This window comes from Apis laboriosa, unplaced genomic scaffold (genome assembly GCF_014066325.1).
Source record: "Apis laboriosa isolate Shangri-la unplaced genomic scaffold, ASM1406632v1 scaffold112_cov148, whole genome shotgun sequence".
Classification (NCBI taxonomy): Eukaryota; Metazoa; Arthropoda; class Insecta; order Hymenoptera; family Apidae; genus Apis; species Apis laboriosa.
Genome location: NW_025220865.1, coordinates 6,537,672 through 6,554,856, shown reverse-complemented (window position 1 = coordinate 6,554,856; position 17,185 = coordinate 6,537,672). Strand labels below are relative to the sequence as shown.

The window sequence follows — 17,185 nt, the reverse complement described above, 5'->3', positions numbered from 1 at the left end:
CAAAACTGCTACTAATGGCTATTATATATTAAAAATATTTTATCTGAAACATTATTATCTTGTCGCTTAAAAGTTATGTTAATCTGTATATTTTGTAAGCAAAGATTCTCAATAGCAATTAATAAAGATACTATTATGACAGAAAATATGGTTCTAATTGTCAAAAAATGAAAAAGTATTAAATAATACTAATAATATAAAATACAAGTATTAAATAACATAAAATACGATACAAATATAATTTAAAATTTAAAAAATTAGTAATCATTACTTAATATAATGAAATATTATCTATTCGAAACAAAAGAATTTATTATATATTACATTTCTTAATTAAATGTAAAAATACGTTAAAAATAAATTTTATTATAAGTGAAATTGATAATTCATTAAACCTAATTACCATAATAATAAAAATTTCAATAAATAGTAATATTTTTGTCATTTATTATTTTATTTTTTATAATATAAATAACATATTATTTACACATTTATAAAACATAACATAGAAATTAATATTTTATTTTTTCAAATAAATTTTGTTTTCATGACTATAAACTAAGTTTTTAATTTAAAATATTCTGTTTCATATATATGTATATAATAATAATATTATATATTATAATAAATTAATTTTTATTTCATATTTTAATATTAAAAAACAAATATTTTTAATAATTCTCAATTTTTATTATATTTATTTATAATATTATAAATTTATATTATATTAATTATAAATCGGAAATAAATGAAATATAAAACCTTAGAAATATTTTGTTTTATCTCAAATAAAATTAATCTTATTTATATTTTTTATTCATAATAAAAATATTAACAAATTTTTAAATATTTAAGTTTATTATTTATATTTTAACTTTATTATTTATTATTTAAATTTTTATAAAATTATAAAATAAAAACTCTAAATATAAAATTTATATACAATTTATAAATATAAATTAATATAAATAATAAAAATCTTAATGTAACAATTATATGAATATAATTTCAATACATGAAAACAAGACCTTGTATTTTAAGCGCTTTCGATAGGATTATAGAATCCAACGGAAAAAGTTTAATGGCTACCGATGTAATTGCAAATGGCTGACATGACGATAGAGGATGGGCCTTGATTTCGCATGCCCAAAACTAATAGTTCTAAAAATGTCGTGTAATATTGACACGTGCTAATTTTAATGGTGTTTCTTATTGAAATTATTGTCACTATTGTACGTGAATTAAACTTAAGTGGGGTAAGTGTAACAAAGTACGCGGGAAAAAAATGACTCGTGGCCGGAGACACGCGCCCTCAGTTAAACTCATCCGGTAACCGTTTCGAGGCACGTAAGCGCGTGGAATTTCGAATTAATCGATAGCATTGTGTTTGTACGTGGTCGTGATTGGAAAATATCGTTTATAATGTGAAATGTGTTACGATATTATTGGGAAAAAATATTTGTATAAGCTATAACGTACATAATCATCGGAAGGAGGTAAACAATGAATCTGTTGGCGCGGTATCTATTGCACGCCGCGTGCTTTTAGTGTACTTCGTTAAAAGTTCGAGACGTGTCGTGCAATTACAAAAAAAGTCTCACATAATTTTATCTATTCTTACTTCATATTGAATAATTCGTATATTATTATTTCAACTTGCTATTAATAATATTATCATAAATTATTAGTAAAATTAACCCTTTTGCTTCAGTATGTATGAAGTTATGCATTCATAGTAGGTATACATCTTAACTGAAGAAAAAGAAAAATGCGTTATTTTATCGCAAATTTTGTTTATGTTTATGTAATAATCATGTTATTTATTATAAAAAAAATAATTTATTATATTTTCAACGACAAAATTTTGTAAATTTTTTATTTATTTTTAATAATATAATATTATTGTAAATAGTATTAAAAAATGAAATTTTAGTTTATTTATTAATGATAAAATATTTATACGATATAAAATAATGTTTTATATTTATATTACAATTATATGCTTTCAAATATTATATGAATATTACATAAAATAATATTAAATAATTATATTATGTTTAATATTTTTTTATATTTTTGTACAGGAGAATTACATAATAAAACTTCTTTATTAAAAAGTAAAATAAAATAAAAATGCCTGCTGTAAGCATTTGTGACCCAGTTGCGGCTACACTTCGTCGTACTTTAGACACTAACCAGTCCAAAACATCAGATGAGTTATCAACAAATTTAGTTACCAGTGCATCAAGAATTCTTCAGTCAGAAATTCAATATAAAGAAGTGGATGATTATCAAACTACAATTTTAGATCAACTTAAAGCCAAATACATTGTATTAAGTTTACCAAATTCTGAAAGTTTAGATGAAAAAATAAAAGATGGAGTAAACTATACAAAAAAGAATGAAAGAGGATGTAAAGGACCCAGTTTGCCAGAACCAACTATTACCTTATATTCTCCAAAGAAAGTTAGCTTAGGATGGAAGGGTACGTTTCCAGTTGGAGCTGGCATGTATAATGTTGGAAATACATGCTATTTAAATAGCACTCTCCAAGCTTTGTTTCATGTACCAGCTCTTGTTAATTGGTTATTATCAGACTCTCATCATACATCAAAATGTGAACAAAATGGTGAGTTATAATAATATATAACTTATTTTTTCACATTTTTCAAATTTAAAAAATAAGATTATAATTCCACAGTTTTGTATCGTATTTTGATAATAGGTTAGTTTTAGATGGAGGTGGAGAATGCCTTACATGTGCAGTGGCTAAGACTTTACAATTTAGTCATCAGAAATCAGGATGTGCCATTAAGCCATTCTACATATATAATAAATTAAAACGTAAGTATATAAAATATTTATAAAATATTAATAAATTGTTAAATCTTAAATTAAAATTGATATCTAATCTAATTAAAGTTGTTAAATATTTAACAAATATGTAATCAAATATGTATTGATTTTGATTTTTTCATCAGTTATTTGTCGAACCATGGTACCAGGACAACAAGAAGATGCTCATGAGTTTTTACGTTACTTATTAGAAGGCATGGAGAAAGCTTATTTAGCAAGACACAAAGCTAGTAAACTAGACAGTTATTCTAAAGAAACAACACCTATTAATCAAATTTTTGGTGGTTATATTCGTACTGAAGTGAAATGTTTACAATGTCGGCATGTTTCTACAACTTTTCAACATTTTCAAGTATATAACATACAATTTTTTAATAGCAACATCTTTAATTACAATAATATAAATAATACAATAAAATACAATAAAATAAATAATATAATTTTTAAAATTTTCATAGGATTTATTGGTTGATATACGTAAAGCAAGTACTCTGGATGAAGCATTAAGTAGTTATTTTAGTCGTGAACAACTAGATAACAATGATTATAAATGTGAAGCTTGCAAAAGAAGAGTTCCTGCTACAAAACAATTTAGCTTAGAAAGACCTCCTAAAGTACTTTGCGTACAATTAAAAAGATTCAGTGTTCTAGGAGGAAAAATATCTAAACATATAGGTTTCAAGCAAACTATAGATATGGGTCCTTATCTTTGGAAAGAACCAGGAGAATCATCACAATCACTTACATACAAACTTATGTCAATAGTTACACATATGGGTCCATCAGTTAATTGTGGACATTATACTGCAGTTGCTAAAGTTTCGACAGGCCAATATTATTCCTTTGATGATTCTTGTGTATGTATTAACAACATTAATAATAATAATAATATTTGCAAAATGCGAGAATATCTTATTACTAAAAATATTTTTTATAGGTTCGTCCACTTAGTTTGAGTAATGTACTCAGTACAAATGCTTATATAATGATCTTTGAAATGGAACAACAAACACAATCTCAAATTCAAGCACAACAGACTCTTAAATTAAATGGTACAATGACTGTGAATAACACATTATCTTCATCAGGAACTTCTATGAATAAAACTATAGCTCCCAAAGCATCAACATCTGGGTTACTCTCATTAAATGGATTAATTAATGGTACATCAGCTAATAAAGATACTACAGAAAATTTGGAATCAAGTATGCAGATATCAATAAATAATAATTCAGGACTTCAATTTACTACTCAAAAAAATACAAATTTTATCGGGCCGCAATTACCACAAAAATTACAAGATAAATCTCAACCAAGATTGATTATGCTGATTAAAAATGGAAAGATTTTAAATGGGAATAGTTTAGTACCTTATGATGGATCTAGCGAAGAAGAAGATATTAATTCTATTGGAACGTTAAAAAACCATACAAATTCAAATACTTCAGTAAAAAAAAACATTTCTCTTAGTACCACTAATGGTACACAAAAATGTTCTTTAGTAAAAAGTAGTTCACCTACTGCTAAAATAGTTCTTAATTCAAAAGAAGTACAAAAATGTACATCTAAGACAAACGGCAGTAATGCTCAGAACCAAACAAATATAACACAATGTACAAAAACACAAAATGGTTCTAGCTGTAGTACCATTACAAGTACAATAAAATATCAAAATGGTAAATCAGAAGCAAATGGTAAAACAGAAAGTGGTAGTAATAATAGCAAAAGTAAGTGGCATCAATCAGTTAGAGTAAAAACAGGACAAGACGACAAAGTGATTACAAAGGCTACAAGCAGCAGTATAAAAGGTTGGCAAGTTTCAAAAGATACATCATTCTCACCTACGTCAACTGCAGCACCAAATGGATGGTCTGTGACTGATAAGTAAGTAATGTTTTGTTTTTGATATAATATTATTAAACAAATATTGTAATCATAATGAATTAGCATCATCTTTTTTATTTTTCATAGAGAAGATGTTCATAAAATTAATCAGAATAATAACACGCCCAGTGCTGCAGCTTTAAGAAACTTTAATGGGACAAATCGTTCCGATACTGTTTCTCATTTATTAAAGATGTCTCATCGTGGTTATGGCAGTTCTTCGGGTCAGTACAACAAAAGAATTTTATTCAAGAATCCATTGAATCCAGCTCCTTTTTCCACAAAGTCCCCATCAACCCATTGTGCGTCCATGCGTCTTAAATCCAAAAATTCTACATAAAACAATAGAACAAAATGTACAAGAAACGAAAATTCTTGTTTGCTAAAATGTTCTAAAATTAAAAATTCTGTCTATCTATGATCTTAACAAAAAATTAATATTTCAATACTTTTAATATTTTAAGTTTATAAGTTTCTCAATGATAAATTGTAGATATTACAAAACGTAAAGTTTTGAGCTATTGTTAATTATTAAATTGAAAATATTTGCTTTGTTACACCTCTGTTACGTCAGTAGTAATAAAAAAAATATATTTTGTGATTTATTGAAAAAAATTATGTGAAGTGTTAAATAACACTATTAAAAGACAAAGTATATTAAAAACTGTGTATAAATATTTTTATTTTAAGATTATCTGCATAATAAGATTATTTTTTTATAAAACGAACTTAAACTTGTTTGTTTACAGTTATAAATTGGAACGGCAACAGAACACACTTAGATAGAGAAGTTGATAATGATAGAAGAGAAGAACGTAAACGACATTTCAATGCAGATGATGAAGAAATAGATCGTGGTCGAGTAAAGAAAGTAAAAGATCATCGAACATATGAAGAAAGAAGTAATGCAGGATATAATCCTTTCCAAGAATATCAAAATGGCAAAACGTGGAATCGATCTCTCGGTGGTTATTATCGGAGACATTATTATAATACTTCCAACAATGCACGACCGCGACATGGTAGAAATTATAGGCCTTCATATTACAGATATCATAATCATTCTCGTGCACATTGGCAGCGAGGGTAAAATAAAAAAGATAAGTTGTTGAAAAAAATTTCAAAAGCAATCTGATGTCGAAAGACTTCGTTAGTTTCAATTGCTAAAGCAAATTATAATTTTTCAATACATTAAAGTTAAAATACAGATGTGGCAGTGCTGATTTAGGTAATTAATGTTGAAAGTAACTATTCAACATTTTGCGTAATGAATCGCTAAACTGCATCATAACAATCTTGCATGTTCCTGACAGAGTTTTCATGTGCTCTATCATTGCTTGTAGCTTACATATGTCTATAGACATTGTACTACAATACATGAGGGATGAGTATCAACAGCTCTGCCAATCTTGTGTTCAGTATGAACAAAGCAAAATTTGTTACAGACTTGTACTATATGTGCGATGTTAATTTAGAAATGTGTTTAGAATGTGTATTAAGAAAACGTATGTATGGATGCAATGTTTAAAAGTTTTGATTAGTATATTGTTAAGAGTTTGATAACTTTTTAGGTAAATTTTGTATGTTTTAGTTATGATCGTAAAATTATGTTCTTATTATCCATAATTTGTATTACGTAATTGTAGGACAATTTAATGTTCATATAGTAATACAAAAATCTTCAATAATTATTTTATACTAATTTTATGTTATTTGTATTACATTGATACTATTGTTGAATTAAAATTGTAAACGCGATGTCACATGTACTCAATAAGTGTCCATACATTTTCAAACAAAAGAAATATTAATTATCAAAAAATAAAATTATGCATAAAAATAAATTAGTTTTAAAATTATGATACCAAAATTAAATGGAAGATATATTTTGAAAATTTTATGTTAAAGAACAAATTTCATTTATAATATAATAATCCGTCCTTATTTTAATTAAAAAAGATACTCCTCCCTCTTTGAGCTGTAACAGAAAGATTTAAGATTAAGCAATCAATCTTGCTCGATCATAATCGTTGCTTACTGGAAAAAAATATATTCATAATAATTCCAATGATTAAACAGTAAGCAAACGATTTCTTTTCAAATATGGTGAATGTGCATATTTGTGAATACACATAACTTCAATTCTCTTTTTTTAACATATTATATACATATATATATAAATACAAATAATTCCAGAGCGTTTGTGAAAGTTGTGAATAATCGAATGAAGAGTGTTTAATGGTAATAAAGTAATAGTATCAAGTTATTGAAATATTAGTTTAAAACAAAAAGAAGTTGTAAATTACATAAATAAGTGTAGAATTTTAATATTATGAACTTTTCATAGAGCATTAAAACTTGCGAAGCCATAGATAATTTGTTAAGCTAAGGATTAAAAAAAGCTGGCTTTTTCGCCTGCTCGTTATATATAATACCTCGTTATATTATTCTACAAATTAAATACTAGCCAAAAGAAAAAAAGAAACAAACATACATTAAAATCTGGTGATTATTGCAGATTTTATGATATCCAATATTTTTCAGAAGATACATGATTTAAATGTTGGACTATATCTTTATCTTAATATTAGTTGCAATTGAATAATCACATTAGCTTGATATTACGGTGAATATAATGTAATTACCGTAATATAGCCTTAAATTAAGCACGATGTTATTGCATCCGCTAAAATATAATAATAATGGTTCCGACATCATACAAATTCATGTGTCGTATGAAGAATGAAATTCGAAGTTTGATGGAATTAGTATATCTGATATAAACATATGTGATATCGCTCTGTATATTAATAAATGACAGTAAACGCCAGATTTAATTTATGTATTAAATACTATGAATAAAACCGAAATTGTCGTTTGTACAACATTCGAACTATCGATACGAACAGAGTGAATAGAGAATAAATCCATAGAAACCAATTCATTTATATTATAAAGAAAACAAAAAGACTATCGCATTTTCGAGCGAAGAAAATGTAATCTCTAAACGCATGTAATCCATTTTTATTTTCATGTCATATTCTTATAATTTATTATTAAGAGTTAATTATATATATATTCGTTCATCAAATTTATCATTTTTAAATGGAGCTTTTGACGAAAAAGGAGGAGTCTTCGTATAGCGAACTTATAAAAACACTCGAAAGAAATGTGAGTAAGCAATTTGACCCTTTCATGCTCGAAATATATTCGCATTGATTAATTATCATCAATTTTATTTAAATTATTGATATAAAAATATTGATTTCTGAGATATGTTTTTCAATTGCTTAGCATGAAAGAGTTAAAAAATTAACAACAAAAATTAACATGATTGATAGTTATTAAAAAATAAAAAAAAATTTAAAAAAATGGAAAAGTGCATTACTTGAAGAATTAATTTAAAAAGATGTAAATAAATGAGCAACACAACACAACGCATTGTCAACATTTATTTAGGTAGCGATCTTACGAATAGAAAATCACTATAATTTAAAAATCAATTACGAATTGGATATTAAACTCATGTGGTTTCATAATATATCACGTAGTCTCACAGATAAACTTAATTCTTTATGGAAATTAGCTGAAGCATATCAACCAACAGAAAATGAAATAAAACAATTTGCCGATCAAATTTCAAATTCGTGGACTTGTGTAAATCGTCAGGTAACATGTTTTATTCTTAAAATACATTTTTTTATTGTCTAGATTATATATCTTCACTTCCTTTAGTTTAATCTATTTTAATTTCAAAATAACAAAATTTTGTTGAAAAAAATTATAAAAACTTTTAAATCATAAAATATACATATTTATGTAGATTTATGAAAAATATTCTAAGATTCGAATGGCTAGTCGAACATTACATGGAGTACCATTATCATTACTTCTGGATAAGATAAAAAAAGAAATTTTTCTATTGAAACAAATTTGTGAATCTGCTTGTGATCATGAATACATATTAAAAGGATACAAATTAATTAACGAAAGCGAAGAACTTATAAACATTTTAAAAAAGTGTGACAGCAAGGTAAAAAGCCTGCTTACTTTCTTAAAAATATAGATATTAATATTTAATATAAGTTAGACAACAAAATAATAAGGTAATATTTTTCAAATTACAGTTACAGCAATACTTGTCTATATCAAATATTACTCCACATTTAATAAAATTGGAATCTGCAATTGACAAATATGTTACCAATGTTGAATTATTACCTACAAAAAAATCATTTTTACCTGACTTAAGTATTTTTTCGTTAGTTGCGAAATTATTGACTGGTGAATTACTCGGTTATGAATCTATAGATCCTAATTACGTTCTAATCGAAAATATGCCTAAAAAACCGGTCTTTATTATCAAAAATGTTAAACGTAAAACGATTTATCCATATTATCCAACATAAAAAGCATTTGTAATATGTATATAGTTTTAGATTTAAAACATTAAAAATATTCAAAATAAACTATTGTATGTCTAGATGTACATAATTCTTAAATAAGGAAATTAATTAATTATTTTCTTTATTTATTTGATTGATATTTGGCAACTGCACACTGAACAAATGAAATTTATATTAAGTAAAAGTATACAAATTTTTATCTATACAATACATAATATAATTATATTAATTTACAATATACAAACATTTGAATTCTACTAAGAAAAATTATTTAAATATACAGAAGTTTGAAAAGTTAAAGATATAATAAAACTGGATGGCATATTTTTTATATTTATAAAAAGGAGCCTCTTAAAAATAATTATAATTTAATTTTTCATATGAAATATAATAAGAGAACAATGTATTATATTCATGGAATGAAAACTAAAAAGTCCAATGTAATGTACATGTATAACACAGCAATTTTTACTAACTAAATCATTACACATTAGTGTATGATTATAATGAATGTAATATCAAATTTTTATATTCAAAGACTAGATTAAAAGATACCCTCAAGATCTGGTAAAGAAGTAGGTGGTGCAAGTCTTAAAGAAAGATCTTTATTCCGCATAAATTCTGGTGGTAGAATTTGTTTGTGTTCCTAAAAAACAAAAAATTTCAATTTGAATATACTTAATTTCTATATATATATTTTGATAAAACAATATGTAATGAAAACAAAATCAAAACATTATTTACATGGAATGATTTAGTACTATGTATAATATTAGTAACTATAGGTGCCCATCCTTTAGAATTTAAACATTTATAACAAGATTTAGGTTCTCCCAAACATTCCGAATGAAAACCATGTCCACAACTGAAAACTATTATATAATCTGTACATTGTGATAACAAATGTCTACATATTGGACATATTACTGATACACTGGCACAAGCTTTTCCCGCGTCCCTATAAAATAAAAATGTTAGTATTAAATAATTATTATTTTTAGAATTCTTCATTAATTTTTACAATTATTTAATACCTAAGTGATTTTTTCAGTGCTTTGTGAAGTTCCAAGCTGACTAAACGTGCAGTAGTTTCAACTAAAGTTTGTTCATATCGAGAATGTGTAAGTACTCCAGATAATAATTGTCTTATATCACCTATTGTTCCACTTGTTGCCAATGGATGTTTTAATATTTGTTCTAATACAGTCGATAATGCTGTTGTACCACTAAGAAACTCTAATGCAATTCTTAATAACTTTCCACTTAATTTTTCAACTGTAATGTATACACATTACTATAATAATATTATAGTAATATTATTTATATATATATATAAATAATATTATATATATATATATAAAATATATATATTTATATATAATTTAATAAATTTTTTATATTTTACATATTAATATTTATCATATAAATTTATATTTTTATAATAAAATGATACAAATGATTAGAAATTATTACCATTGGATATCAATATCAAAATATAGTATACCTTTTTCATCATTACTATTTGAATGTGTTTGAAGTATAGTTTCCACAAGTGGCATCCAATCTAAATTTCCTGCTGATCGTCTGCATATTCCAGCAAGTTGTATTGCGCTATGAATTGGTACATTTTCTGATATTTTGTTTTGACAATACTAAAAATAAATTTTATTAAAATAGATATAATATAATTAATATTTTATTATTTTCATAAAATATACCAATTCCAAATTATGTTCAAATTCTTTTAAAAGAATATCAAATGCATCCTGATAATTCCCCAATTTTTCTAACATTACTGCTTCAGCATCTTTGTGATTTGCTTTTTGAACTATTTGTAATGCTTCATTCAGTCTACAACCATGAAATCCTTGAATATGTTCAACAACCTAAATTAAAAAGAATAATTTATATATAAATTAAAATTAATAATTAATATATTTTAACATTTTGATACATTATAAGATTTTACTAACATGATCTGGTTGAAATTCGCACATTAATTCTAAATACTTTTCTAACATTTCAGTCGTAAGCTCTAATGTGATATCTTCTTCTTTATATTGTACTATTTGATATAGAGCTTCTAGTAAAGCATATTGCAAATTTGGATTTTTTAATTTTTGTAACATTTCAGAAGCTTTATTTTGTAAATGTGTTGCTATCAATATAGCAAATTGATTTGCATTAATTTCCACTAGAGCTTCTGCATTTTGCATTACAACTTCTTGCAATGAATTTGAAGAAAGATGTTTTAACCAGATCCAAATATCATGATGTCGAGATGGATGCATTATCATACATTTACAAACTGCAATCCAATCTTCTCTAGCACTATATAATAATTCCGCAACACGCATACTGTAACATTACATACTACGATACAAGTTACTATGTATAACTATGTATATACTATGTATATGTATATATATATATACTATATATATTTATTAATATTAATAATATTATTTTTCAGAATATTGAAAAATATATTATAATTTTTTTTATATATTATAATTTTTTTATTATGAATATATTCTATCTTTATCGAATATTTGAAAAATAAAATACACAATTTAATTTAAATTACAATATATAATACAAAATTTAATACTGCATTATATTTATAATATTCTTAATTTTATATGTTTATATTCACACACAGAAACACACACACACACACACACACACACACACACACACATATATATATATATACTTACAAATTAGCTCTTTCTGCCAAATTAAGCAAAGTATTATCCGATATATTACGTAATTTTTTTGAACGCAATAATCCTAATATTGCATTTTCTTTATCAGTCTTAAGCTCTTTTGATGTTCCCATACTTGAATCAGTACATAATATTTCTATCATTTTATTTAACATACTAGGTTCTAAAGTAACAGTATTTTCTGTAACTTCATTAGCTATAAATATAAGAACTAAATTTCTTTGTTCGTCAGTAATATAATCAGGATTTCTTGGACTTAATGGTGTACTAGGCATGATAATATTTAATAGTATATCTATGAGTCTTTGTCGTTGTCTGAGACCCATCTCAGATGTGAATTCTGGTTCTTGGAAGGCAATTGCTATCACATCGAGAAATCCTTTTGCATCAAATTGTAGTAAAGTTCTGAGATAAGGATATTGCCTTTCTGTATCATTAGCCAAACTTGAATGCTGTGAAAGTAATGCTCTTAATACATCTGTTTTTGCTCTCTGAGACATACCCTCAGGGAGTTCATCCCGAGGAAAACCACGACCAGCAAGGCAACAACTAGCATAAACTAGAAGTGCATTGCCAAGTTGTATACTATCTCTAGTTAACGAATCTTTTGAATTCGTTAACATATTTTGCAATATCGGTACTAATTGATGAATTGAAGCAGTAAAATCACCTAATGCTGTCGTTTGAAGATGTATTAAAGCTTCCCAAAGACCCCGTTGCCGACAAAGTGTCGTTACCTACGATATTTTTAAATACAAATAATTATACATATTTTCAGAACTAATTTTTATAAATAATTTTTTTTATTTTATTCAGTAAAAATATTAAGAAAATATAAATATCTTTACTTACTTGGTGAATATCTAAACAATCAACATCTAATAACACTATAATTGCTTGAAGTGAATCTACTTTTCCTTCTTGGTCATAAAGCGTAACTAATTGTTGAGCAATTAACGGTGGTAATCGCGGTCGTAAACTTCCATCCAATAATGGATTTTCCAGGGCATGTAAATAACTCGCCTTTAATCCCTCGGATTCCGAAACTAAGTCCCATAATTTTCCAAATAATAAATCTGTATTTTCTAATTGTATACAATAATCTACACAAGTTGTGACTATTTCAAATTCTGCATTTTCGTCTGCAAGACAATGATTCAATTCTTCCATATATTGAATCAAAACTTGACATACTTTATCACGAGCTATTTGTTTACGACGTTGCTTTGAACCACGAAGACCAACAACTGCTTTTCCTTTATCTTGATAAAAAGAGAGTCCTAATGCTAATGCTTCTGGAAACCTTCTCTGAAATCATAAAAAATGTAATAAAATAAAAAATTATACAATTTCAATACAAACCTGCATTGTCAAATGTCTCAATCGTTCAGTCCATGTTCGTATACAAACTACATGTAAACTTTTAGTACCTAATAGTAAAAGTTGAGTACCAAATGTTACTACAGTATTATAACATGCTCGTTCACCAGCCAATGCCATTGCCTATAATTCAAAATCAAAACAATATAATTATTAATTTAAATTTAATAATTACTTAATATAATAATTTAATTAAGTGATACCTTTGAAACATTTCCACCAGTAGACAGACCTTTAAAATGGCTAGATGCATAAGAAATACCAACACGACTCATATCTAATGTTTCCAAATTATCCTGTGCTCTTACATCTAATAAATGTAATCTTTCTTGAGTATCTAATACAGCCAATGATCTTGGATTTAACCATCGTAAATTACTTATTGTATAGGGTAGAGTCATTCTTCGTAAGGGAGATAATTTTACTCTTGAACCAGCTTCAGTACATACCTAGTAAATTTAATTAATATAAATTTGTTTATAATTAAAAAAATTATATCTTATATAAAATGACAATACTTGATAAAAATGAACCACATCATCTCTTGCAAGAGCTAAAACAGGATCAATTACACGAGAAGCATCTGCTGCTTGTATAACAACAAGTTGCCAAGATAGTTGTGGTGGTGCTATAGGAGCACCAGATAAAGGATGAGTTAATACAACACGCATTCTAGGTCTTATGCATACTACTATTACCTAAAAAATTTAAATAATAAATAAAATTTAAATAAATTTTAAATAAAATTATATATTTAATAAGTTTTCATTTTTTTTAATGTTAATAATTTAATAAGTTTTCATTTTTTTTAATGTTAAGTAAAAAACCTTTGATAATGTTGCCATTGCCACTAAAGTATAATTTTTCAGAGTATGTGATGGTAGATGATTCAATAACAAAGGTTCTAATGTACACACTTCACCTCTAGATCCACTAAATAAACACCTGCTTTCACAGCCTCTCACTCCCATAACTCTTGTAAAATTCAATTCAAAAACAGATCCACCACTATCACTACATAATGCTACCTTAGGTGAATCTGTGAACTGTGCAAATATATGTCATATTTTATTAACAAAATCATATGTTAAATACTAAGATAATATAAATTGATCTCACTTTAACATGTAATACAGCTGTATCAAGAGGATGAACATCAGTAAGTGTCCTTAATACTTTTCCATTGGAACTATCTATCATTAATATATGTCCTCTAGCAAAGCCAGCTAGTACTCTACTTCCATCATGATTAAAACATAATGCAGATACTGATCCTTGATGTCTTGTTTCTTGATCACACCATCTTAATGTTTGTGAAGAATCAAAACCTAATACCAGACCATGACTAGTACCAACTACTAACATATTCCCTCCTGCAGCAACTGCACTTGCTAAACCAGCATTGACTTTTTCCTACATATATATATATATATGTATAAATATAATTATATAAATATAATTAAAAATAATATATTATAATATATATATAATTATATAAATATATTATATAAATATATTATAATATATTCATTGTAATTATAAAAATCTTTTAAAAAAATATTTTTGCTTACACTAGCTGATATAATTTGTGATGATATTCCTTTTAATATAACATGCCTTAAAATAGCACCAGAAGATGTTGATTGTGAAGTTTTATTGATTTTATTCAAAGAGTTTAATGACAAATGACTTCCAACACTTGTTGTTTCACTACTTCCTAATTTTTCACCTTGTGTTAAACCAAAATCATCATCTGTTCCAGATAATGATGCACAGTCAGGTTCTGTTAATATACTTTCTAAGGAGGGTAATTCTTCCACAGCTGGTATAGCATATTCTGTGTTATCCAACTAAAATTATAGAATATAATATTAATTTTAATAGTGTTAATAACAAAATTATGTAATGTAAGTAATAATACAATTAAATTTATTAGATTTAAACAAGGGTTTAAGTAAAGAAAATATATAAAATAAATTAAAAATAATTAAAAAAAGAATCTTAATATTAATAAAATTTTATCTAATATAATAATTGCATTTAATTATTATATATTATATTTATAAACAAAATAAGAAAATTGGATATTATAAGAACATAACCTAAAAATTAAAAACTTTGTATAACTTATATAAATATTTTTATAATTAATACAATTATATACCTCTTCGATATCTAAATTGATAACCTCAGTTGCAAGGTATTCTTGAGACCCAGCATCCGACCCCAACCCATTTTCAGCCATTTTTTATCCCACCTGTCATTCCACAGCTGACATACGTAAATATAGCGGTCTCTCGTTAAACTATAGAATATAAAATATATATATATAAGACTAGATTTTATTCTATTATTGTATATATATATACATTTAGATAGAGTTCGAATTATAAAGATACAGAAGAGATCTAACATTTAATGTATTTTTTTGTTTTATGTTTCGAGAATATATGATTACTTTACCATTTTAATATAATTCTAAACCGATTGGCTCAGAATAAAATTGCAAATAATAAAAAAATTGCAAATAATAATAGTTAATAATAGTTGAAATTGAAATTAAATTTTAATATAAAATTATAAATAAGAAACAAAACAAATATTATTTATTAGAATATTTTGTAGACGTATATGAAATAGTGCATTTTACACAATAATTACATTTATATTATTATAAAAAAATATTGTTAAGTTGCCATAATAATTTCGAACAGTATTTGGATAGTTAATTACATATTTTAAAAATGCTTGAAAAGATATAAATAGCAAATAGATTTGATAAACGAATCTTCTATATTCAATACAATGCTTCAAAAAATTTCTTTCTATTCTTTTTATTACCGAAAGACTTTCGTTTGTTTAAATCACATCATTGTCGTTAAGCGGATTATATATCAGAACATATGTTTTGTAAGATCGTCGTCTTAAAGATATATATATATATATATATATTATAAAGCCGAAAATATATAACCTATATTTTTTATATAAAAGTAAAAAATTAAAACGTATTCCAATTTTGAAAGAGAAATAATGAAAATGTATTCCATTTATATATTTCATCTAATGTTATTATCTTCTTTTATATCATTATTATCGTTATTTAAAGAAAAATATTTCAAATGAAAAAATGAATTCAAGACGGTTATAATATTATTCTAATATTATTAATTTTTATGTATGATAAATTAACTGCAAAATTCAACTTTATTTTTTTTAAAGAAATTATATAATTTTTTATACATTAGTTAAGAAATCAATATATTTGATATTTTCTATAAAAAAAATATTAGATTATAATTCTATAAAAAATTATTAATTTAAAAAATAATTTAAGTATAATTAAATCTCTTAATTATTTTTAATTATAAATAATTTAGTAGTTTTTTTATAGAGAATAATATATATTCTAATTTCTCATACATTAAAAAATAAATAATTCTATTTAAAAAACAATGTTGAATTTCGCAAGTTTTTTATATGTCTACTTATAGAAAAATAAATAACATCAAAATGTAACACTTATGAAATTTTGTAATTTTATAATTTTATTTTAACATTTTTTAATGAAAAACAAACGAAGATTTTAAATATGTATAAAGTTACATAATCCGATATATTTCAAAATTCTCAAAAATTGTTAAAAAAGTGTCAAAAATTGTAAAAAAATGCAGTTCTAATGCAAAAGCTATATGATAAATATCAAAAAATAAATATTTTAAGGTAAGTAAAAATCTTAATAAAAAAACAATTAAAAAAACGATTCAAAATCCAAAAAAATTAGTAATATAATAGGTAAATATATAAAAGTTTTCATTTTTAGAAATATTAACAAAATAATGCATTATCTTCTAATTATACTCTTGATATAAAATCGAAATTTTTGCTAACAAATAACTTTTAATTCTGCTATATTATCACGAATTAATC

General features: G+C 24.9%; 3 protein-coding genes across 8 annotated transcripts; 2 read left to right on the top strand and 1 right to left on the bottom strand.

Moving 5' to 3' along the window:
* Positions 1-1,123: 1,123 nt before the first annotated feature.
* Positions 1,124-6,532, top strand: LOC122715365 (ubiquitin carboxyl-terminal hydrolase 36). 6 transcript variants are annotated; one of them, XM_043937507.1, is made up of 8 exons: positions 1,124-1,256; positions 2,085-2,629; positions 2,731-2,844; positions 2,982-3,208; positions 3,315-3,713; positions 3,794-4,740; positions 4,804-4,964; positions 5,490-6,531. In XM_043937507.1, exons 2-8 carry the CDS (start codon positions 2,134-2,136, stop codon positions 5,828-5,830), a joined length of 2,685 nt encoding a protein of 894 aa, XP_043793442.1. In that variant the 5' UTR covers positions 1,124-1,256; positions 2,085-2,133; the 3' UTR covers positions 5,831-6,531. The 6 variants fall into 6 exon arrangements, with proteins under 6 accessions (XP_043793442.1, XP_043793461.1, XP_043793470.1 ...); XM_043937526.1 differs by having other exon boundaries at positions 2,737-2,844; positions 5,490-6,528; XM_043937535.1 differs by having other exon boundaries at positions 4,828-4,964; positions 5,490-6,524.
* A 1,721-nt stretch (positions 6,533-8,253) lies between these two features.
* Positions 8,254-9,149, top strand: LOC122715396. Its single transcript, XM_043937554.1, has 3 exons — positions 8,254-8,409; positions 8,564-8,773; positions 8,868-9,149. Exons 1-3 carry the CDS (start codon positions 8,266-8,268, stop codon positions 9,147-9,149), a joined length of 636 nt encoding a protein of 211 aa, XP_043793489.1. The 5' UTR covers positions 8,254-8,265.
* Positions 9,150-9,489: 340 nt separating this feature from the next.
* Positions 9,490-16,177, bottom strand: LOC122711549 (vacuolar protein sorting-associated protein 8 homolog). Its single transcript, XM_043930438.1, has 16 exons — positions 16,097-16,177; positions 15,420-15,560; positions 14,827-15,105; positions 14,375-14,668; positions 14,083-14,301; positions 13,774-13,953; positions 13,459-13,704; positions 13,238-13,378; positions 12,728-13,183; positions 11,867-12,612; positions 11,120-11,504; positions 10,865-11,032; positions 10,651-10,798; positions 10,181-10,421; positions 9,891-10,104; positions 9,490-9,792 (listed from the first exon to the last, which is right to left on the bottom strand). Exons 2-16 carry the CDS (start codon positions 15,498-15,500, stop codon positions 9,691-9,693), a joined length of 3,900 nt encoding a protein of 1,299 aa, XP_043786373.1. The 5' UTR covers positions 15,501-15,560; positions 16,097-16,177; the 3' UTR covers positions 9,490-9,690.
* Positions 16,178-17,185: the final 1,008 nt, after the last annotated feature.

Bases quoted from the DNA above. Each gene is read 5' to 3' on its own strand.
- LOC122715365 (XM_043937515.1), top strand. From the start codon at position 2,134: ATGCCTGCTGTAAGCATTTGTGACCCAGTTGCGGCTACACTTCGTCGT. The intron at 2,845-2,981 runs GTAAGTATATAA...TTTTTTCATCAG, and splicing joins CATATATAATAAATTAAAAC to TTATTTGTCGAACCATGGTA. The intron at 4,741-4,803 runs GTAAGTAATGTT...ATAATGAATTAG, and splicing joins GGATGGTCTGTGACTGATAA to CATCATCTTTTTTATTTTTC.
- LOC122715396 (XM_043937554.1), top strand. From the start codon at position 8,266: ATGTGGTTTCATAATATATCACGTAGTCTCACAGATAAACTTAATTCT. The intron at 8,410-8,563 runs GTAACATGTTTT...ATATTTATGTAG, and splicing joins GGACTTGTGTAAATCGTCAG to ATTTATGAAAAATATTCTAA. The intron at 8,774-8,867 runs GTAAAAAGCCTG...TTCAAATTACAG, and splicing joins TAAAAAAGTGTGACAGCAAG to TTACAGCAATACTTGTCTAT.
- LOC122711549 (XM_043930438.1), bottom strand. From the start codon at position 15,500: ATGGCTGAAAATGGGTTGGGGTCGGATGCTGGGTCTCAAGAATACCTT. The intron at 14,669-14,826 runs GTAAGCAAAAAT...ATATATATGTAG, and splicing joins CACAAATTATATCAGCTAGT to GAAAAAGTCAATGCTGGTTT. The intron at 10,105-10,180 runs GTATTAAATAAT...TTTATTTTATAG, and splicing joins GCACTGAAAAAATCACTTAG to GGACGCGGGAAAAGCTTGTG.